The sequence below is a fragment of the Aptenodytes forsteri genome, unplaced genomic scaffold (assembly GCF_000699145.1).
Source record: "Aptenodytes forsteri isolate BGI_AS27 unplaced genomic scaffold, ASM69914v1 Scaffold321, whole genome shotgun sequence".
Classification (NCBI taxonomy): Eukaryota; Metazoa; Chordata; class Aves; order Sphenisciformes; family Spheniscidae; genus Aptenodytes; species Aptenodytes forsteri.
In genome coordinates this window covers 2,008,233-2,015,480 of record NW_008795030.1, presented here as the reverse complement: position 1 = coordinate 2,015,480, position 7,248 = coordinate 2,008,233, and the positions used below count along the sequence as shown (strand labels likewise).

General features: G+C 41.1%; 1 protein-coding gene across 1 annotated transcript in view; it reads right to left on the bottom strand.

The window, feature by feature from the left end:
- Nucleotides 1–919: 919 nt before the first annotated feature.
- The window catches only part of IL22RA1 (interleukin 22 receptor subunit alpha 1), a 7,773-nt gene continuing 1,444 nt past the window's right edge, over nt 920–7,248 (bottom strand). Inside the window, exons 2-7 of the mRNA XM_009276294.2 lie at nt 6,084–6,216; nt 5,174–5,355; nt 3,786–3,970; nt 2,971–3,106; nt 2,602–2,723; nt 920–1,948 (exon numbers count right to left, since the gene is read on the bottom strand). Of these exons, the coding sequence (XP_009274569.1) occupies nt 920–1,948; nt 2,602–2,723; nt 2,971–3,106; nt 3,786–3,970; nt 5,174–5,355; nt 6,084–6,216 (1,787 nt within the window). The remainder of the gene's footprint in view (nt 1,949–2,601; nt 2,724–2,970; nt 3,107–3,785; nt 3,971–5,173; nt 5,356–6,083; nt 6,217–7,248) is intronic.

Sequence of the window (7,248 nt, the reverse complement as noted above, 5' to 3'; positions counted from 1 at the left end):
CGAGACCTCCCTAGCCTCCTTCGTAGATTACTGAGTGCATGAATTGAGATTAGGGTAAATTGAGATTGAGATCTGAACTGAGATTAGTGTAAATCCTCACATTCCTGCCTACATGGAACGTGATCCTAGCTGCTTCATCCCTGGGGACTTCAACGGAAGAAGAGAATGTGCAACTATTTCAGAGAAAGAAATGAGCAGCAGCTGAGAAATATGTCAGAACTGGGCCAAGACTGCATTAATCTGTTGCAGAGATGAAAAAGGCTTTATCTTTCTACAAGCATTAAAGAGCACAGCAGGATAAGGGACATGTTGTTTCACAGAACTGCTGCATCAGCAGCTATTACAACAGTTCCAATGACTGCTTTAAAGGCAAAGTCCATTTCATGGAAGTCGCCTTTTGTTTTACACGAACCATATATCCAAGGGTACAACATGAATATGCATTTAATTCTTTTACTGTACCATGATACATTTAATTCTTTTAGGTTTGCATACTTCTGCACCTGAATTTCTTCAAAGGGTGGATATATCTTGGACCTGGATCTTTGGTGTTGGTAAAGAGTAAATACAGTTACTGTTGTGAATTTTGCTAAATTTTCAGTAAACTGAATCTGAAATTTGAACTTGAACCTTAACTCATCTTTTAAAGTAGTCCAATTCATAATAAATTTGAAGAATAAGCAAGAAATAAAGGCCTATTACTTAAATGCAAAGATACAGTATTGCAGCATACCAAGAGGTAATTATATCAGTAAAGGCACCTATCTCCACGACAGAACAATGGTGGAAACAGTCTGACAACTCTGCCATGTTAATACATCCAAGATTAGCTATGTTTATTTGCATTGCACTGTTGGCAGGGTAGGCTACTATTTCATGCAAGCAAACATAATCTGGATTTTAATATCATTAACTCATCCTAATAAAATTCTGTGTTTTCATCCTGATCCCACAGTACTTTTAAGTCTAAATCTTTGAACAGCATAGTGAGAGGAGTGCCATTGTCCCAGTCTGAGATAGTGTCTTGGGACACAACATTATTCAGTTTTGTGCAGCTTAGCTCCTTTGTTGCTGTTAACATTTCTGTTTCTTGAGTCTCTGGGAACTGCAATTTATTTGCAGCATGTGAGAATGAATCTGGCAACATCCACTGCTCTGTATTGTTCTCTCCAGGGAAGCTGTTACCAGTACCGACTGAGAAAAGGAGGGTGGCTGATAGAGATGGCAGCGATTCATTCTCTGGAACATAGTCTGTGTCAGCTTTCACTGAAGACCATAACAGTGGCAGTTCTGCTGTCTGTTGTCTGTAGCATCCTCCTTGTTCCAGCAAAGACAGTGACAGCTGGGATACATGCACTTTATTTTCCATCCCGTCAGTCTGCAACAGCAGTTGCTGTGTTTGCCCAGGGCTCCCCTGTAAGAGAACTGACTCTCTTGTGTCACTGCTGTTCCACAATGCCAAGTTTGGCCTCTGTTCTTTGTAATTCCAACGGCTGCAGCTCTTGCCCAGCATCTGGGTTATGAGCTTTCCACAAACAAAACTATCTGGGGAAACTTCCTTTAGCATTTGGTTTGGCTGCAAATTCTTCTGGTCAACGTGGTCTGTGCCTTTGACACACACCCCATAGGTTAGGGGCAGAATTTTGCTGGACGCGGCAGTAGGAATGCTTTGCTCAGCTATTTGAGGAGCGTAACCAGCAGGAGCTGCGCTTGTCAAGCAGGGTGGCTGAGTGGGCAGCTGGAATGTCGGTACATCCATCTGTTGCTGGTAGGCAGTTTCTGGTGGACGGAAAGACCATGGTGGCTCCAGTGCTCTGTCCACATGTTGGCTGATCTGTGGTAACTGCACTTCAGGGATGAGAAGTGAAGGTTTGGTTAAATTAATGGTCTTTATAATATGTTCCACTGTCAGTGTAAGAGGCTGGAACGATGAAATCCCTCTGAAGTCCTGTTGAAGTAGATAGACAAAAATTAATTAATAACAAGAAGCTGTGACTTTGAAGGTTTGCTTTAGATTCTTTAAAATTTTCTTTGGAGAAATATCAGTAAAAGCTAGTAACAACCAACAGGGATCTGCTCTGTTGACAAAAGAACTCTGTTTTTTTTTCCTGGGGAATGACCCTTCAAAGGAATACAGATGTCTCTCATTATGCATCAGGGCAACTGTGCAGTCCTAAAATATGTAAATCAAATTGCCAGTGGGTCACTTAAAAATTGGAAACCAAAATCTTAAAAAACTTCTGAAAATTTTAGAAAAAAGGGAACGTCTGAGGGTCTGTGATTTTGAGAGCTGTTCTAACATATTAGTATAGAGCCCTGCTCTCCTCTAGGGACACTATACACAGTTTATTTCCTTTAATAGAGTAACCAAGATTCTTCAAATCCGCAGGCATCTTTGCTGTCTTACTTTACAACTCCCTGTAACAAATTTTCTCTACCTGTGGCAGATGACCAGATCTAAACTGCCAGTAGTCTGCAGTGATTGCCTAGACAATGCTCTTGTCTGCTCATTCATCCTCCTCAATTAGCAATGCTATTTAGGTGCATGCACGTAGTCGTGAGCATTTTAAAGATTTGCTGCAATGGCTCAGGAACACTTACCAAAGACATAGGCTGTGCACTGTGTTGCTTGACGTATCTATAGATCACATAGCTAATTGCAGCAAACACCAGTCCAGCACAGAATGCGAGTGCCACGAAACAGTAGAGAAGCCATGTGTTGTCTGGTTAGTGGGGAAGAGAACAAGTGGAAAACGTAGCTTCAGAGAGTTGGATTAGAAAAACTCCATGGGATTAGCTAAATTATGTTATAGGTCTAGTCTCATAGAACTAGATTTTTAAATTAGGAAAGTCAGTGTTGCTTCAATATCTTAGCAAGACTATGTTATTTTATACGAGCTGAAAATCAGCCTCTTTTGTGTATCCAGTATCCCAGCTGGACTTCTAAATGAGCAGAGTTAACAGCCTCACCTGCTAGTGTTTTAACCCAAAATACTTGAGCTTTGCTGCTTCTCTGGAGGAGATATATGTATACTGTTCCGTTATATTCAGTGTCTGGGTCCAAGTTGAAAACTTCAAATTCTTTGTTGTGCTCATTCTTTGTCCACTATTTAAAATAAAGGCAAATTCTGTATTTTAGAAAGATTAAATGCATACAGTTTCTCCAAAACAGATTGCAAAATTCAGCATGAAGTTTTATTTACTAATAAGGTGTTATAGGACTATAATAATTCTGTATATATGGAATTCTAAATATATAATTTGCTTTCTACTGTTACTGTATTTAATTTTTGCATTTCAGTTTCTTAAGACTTGAACTAATTAAGTCATTCTCTTTTTTAGTCACCAGCGATTTTACTTTTTGCTACATACACAGTACCCTGAGAAACTCCAGTTTCTTTTCCAGAATTTTAGAGGAATGCTTAAAGTTCCATGTCTACTGAATAATTCTGTATATATGGAATTCTAAATATATAATTTGCTTTCTACTGTTACTGTATTTAATTTTTGCATTTCAGTTTCTTAAGACTTGAACTAATTAAGTCATTCTCTTTTTTAGTCACCAGCGATTTTACTTTTTGCTACTTATACAGTACCCTGAGAAACTCCAGTTTCTTTTCCAGAATTTTAGAGGAATGCTTAAAGTTCCTCATGTCTACTGAGAGACTTTCCGTTGTACATCAGAAATCTCATCCATCATGTATAAGCTCTGAGGTCCTTCTCCATCTTATGCAAAGTGTGATTCACAAAAGTCAGTGGGTTAGTGGCCTGAGGTTGTGCTTTACCTTTTGGTGTGTCCTTTGGTTGAATATTGTTAAGTGATAATCAACAGCACCAAATTTGCTAGAAACGTCCTCTACGGTTAGCTGGCGGTCATCCTCACCTCTCAGTGGAGTATAGGGGGGCCGTATAAGAAACTTTATGGACCGTACATAAGGAATATACTCCACCTCTGGTGCTCCAATAATAGCTAGAAAAGACAGAAGAGGAAGTGTCAGCTGTTAAGATTAAAGCTGATACATTATCAGATCATCTTATACACATCTTATACACACACCCCAGACTCACTGTAAATTATTACATCTGTTTATATACAAAAAAGTATTTGAGCCATATTTCACTGAGCATAGGAGAAATCAGGCAGCTGGAGGTACTGTCTTCCCTCAGGGTTCTGCCACCTTTAGCCAGTGTTTGTCCCTGGAAATTCTCACTGCTTCCATGTTGCTTTGCTGTCCTGCATAGAGACATCCTCCTTCATGCGCGTGTGATGATGAGTGTGAAATCCCACCACAGGGCACTCAGTTAAATGCTACCTGAATTCCTATTCCCACCCTACATCACATTTTGTCTTTAGAGTAGTTCAGCTCTTTCATATCTACACTTATCTTCAGTGTAGTAGGCATATGCGATACCCAACATTTAAACAGAAGTTTAACCCAATCGATAACAGCAAATTTAAAAGTAGCATTCAGTATTCCTCCAAGGCCATGTAGCTTAAAAACATCAAACTGAAAAGAATGGCTCTGGGGGATAGGATCACCTCACCGTGGGTGCTAATGCTTACGCTGCAATGAAAAGTGAATGTTTAATGATCAAAACAACTTATGGCTCTTTCATAGCTTATTCCATGCACAGATCTGAAGGCTTTTCATAATCATTGACTGCTAATGCCACCTTGAATTATTGACAAATATGCAGTGGGAAAATTTTAGTCACAGACCCAATAAGAGAATTGCCAAAGGCTATGTTTTATGTCTGCAGTAGAGCTCACTTAGGGGTTGGGAACATTAAATATCCATTGGTCTGGTTGCTTATCCTGATTTTCAGGAGTTCACATTTCATAGCTTTTATGTATTACTGGCTGTCCTCAGGTTGCACATCGTGTCTTACTAGTTTCCTTCTGCCTCTCGTCAGCCTTAATAGCAAGTCTTCCTTCAAGGAATCTGGCTTTTCCTTTTCTCCTCTAATCCCACTTTGGTGTCGGACCTCAGGGAAGGCCCTGCCCATTTGCTCATTTGCCTCCTTGCCCAATAACAAGCCTTCTTCAGGCTTTCACTTCAAGCACAGAGTCTTGCAATACTGAGATTAGAGGAAATGCTGTCCTAAACATCAGTGAGACTTGGAATGAATTCCTAACAACCAGGATTTTACAGATTTCAGCAGCGGTACGTACTCTCTTTTCTGGGTTCAAATCTTTCTGAGCGCACCCAGTTGGAGGAGCAGTAGTTCTGGCCAGTGGCCCTCACCCTGGCATAGTAATGCTCTGTGATGTTTTCTGTTTCACAAGTGAGATTGCAGAAAGGCTTCGTGATACTCTGGCACTCACGCTTGTTAAGCCAGGATTTTTCTCCGTACCTTAGGACAAAAAAAGCTTTTAGTCTGTTGGTAGAACAGATGCAATACAACCCTTCTCCAGAATGATCCAAACAGGCTGTTTTGCTAACTGTTAGTAGTTTTTTAAATTCATTATTGCAATTACCAAGTGGCAGGGAATGTAATGGCAAAGAAACTTCCCCTGGACTGCAGCCCTTAATCTGTTCCCGTTGATGGCTTCTGCGTGGATATCGCCTTGAGGAAGTGCAGCTTATTTCAAGGCACACACAGGAGCGTCCTGCGAGTCAGCACTCCGGGGTTCTTTGCCCAGCTCTGGCACTGAATGATTGCATGCAAGTTCATGGGAGAGTTTGCAGACTTAACCAAAGGCAACAAAGCTATTGTGTAGCATTGGTTTGATTTCTCTTAGCGCTAGTGACTGAACCAGAGGAAGACAATTGCTATTACCTGTATTTACAGGTGAGGAAACTACAGAATAGCGAGAAGGAAGTTGCTGAAGGCAAAGAATAGCTCAGTAATGGAGTAAAGCTGGCAACCCAGTATGTAAAAGTATTTGCTTAATTGAGCACCATCAACCAGTTTAAATAATCCTGTCCTTTATTGAGTTCTTGTCTAAGCAGAACCATTCCCGTAACAGTAAAACAAGCAGCAGAAACAGCAACACCTACTTTTCTTTCTCAGCCCTTCTCTCTCTGAGAACAGTGGCCCTAAGAACGCAAGAACACCAAAAAGAAGCAAACTTCACATACTGTTTATATTGGACATCAAATACAGTGCCAGGGGGAATATCTGCTTCAGTTTGCCATGTCAGGATGTTCTCAAAGTTTGTAGAAGAAAATGCTGCACGTTTCAGACATGATGGCCCCTCTGTAGTCACAATGCCTAGGGGAACAAAGAAGCTAGTATTAAAATGCATATTCTGGCATCTCAGCCCCCAGATGAATATGGGTCCAATGCTGCTCAGCCTTGTAGTGAACATAAATATCAGGCATGCCAATTTCAGTTTGCTAGAGATGGGCTGCAAAGCAGAAGCTTGAACAGAACAGGAATTCAAACTGTGTACACATCACTGTATACACCTTGCAGATTGTTGACTCATCCCAAAGAAATGTAGGTCAGGAATTTTTACAGAAAGACTTCAAAAACTCAGAGTCAGAAAGAGGATCTTTGAGTTCCTCATCAAGTTTCTTTTAAAGCAGTTCAATGGCTGGAAAACTAAGAACAACAACCTGTTTTCAAGGCTAGATTCATGTCTATGAATGTCTCTGCTTTCTGCCCATGCTCAGGGAAGTAATACGCTGAGATCAGTTTCACATCACTGAGGATGTGACGGTCATGAACCTCTTGTGCTCCGTGTTTTACTGGATGGAGACTGCCTGTACAGAGCGACTCTGGACTCTGATCTGGGTGTGCCAGGGTGAAGGCAAACAACTCGCTCAGCTCCCTGCTTTCTGAGCCCTCTGCCTCTTCCCCACGGAGGATGGGTTCTGGCTTTAGTAAGCAGAAATGACAAACATGCCCCTGGTCTGAGCTGCCTCTGTAGAGCAGAATACCACCATGATCCACCTGCAGCAAACTGGCTTATGAGCAGGCAATGCAGAAGACTGTCCTAGAGACTTGACTCTCTCCTGTCATGAGAACACACAGTGCAAAATTTCCTCAAGGCTGATTCACAAGACCTAACTTGGAGAGTAACCTTCAGAATTGATAAGCTCTGTAAATTTGAATTATAGACACATCCTTAAAGATAGATAATTTATACATTACTCAACTCTTGGTTTGCAGTATTGATAAACACCTTGAACCTGCATGGGCTTCAACCTGCACTTGCTGAAAATGAACAGTCCCATTATGGTGCTTGTAAATGGACACTCAAAATCAGTGAGGCCCCCCCCCCCCCCTCCCCATCAACAT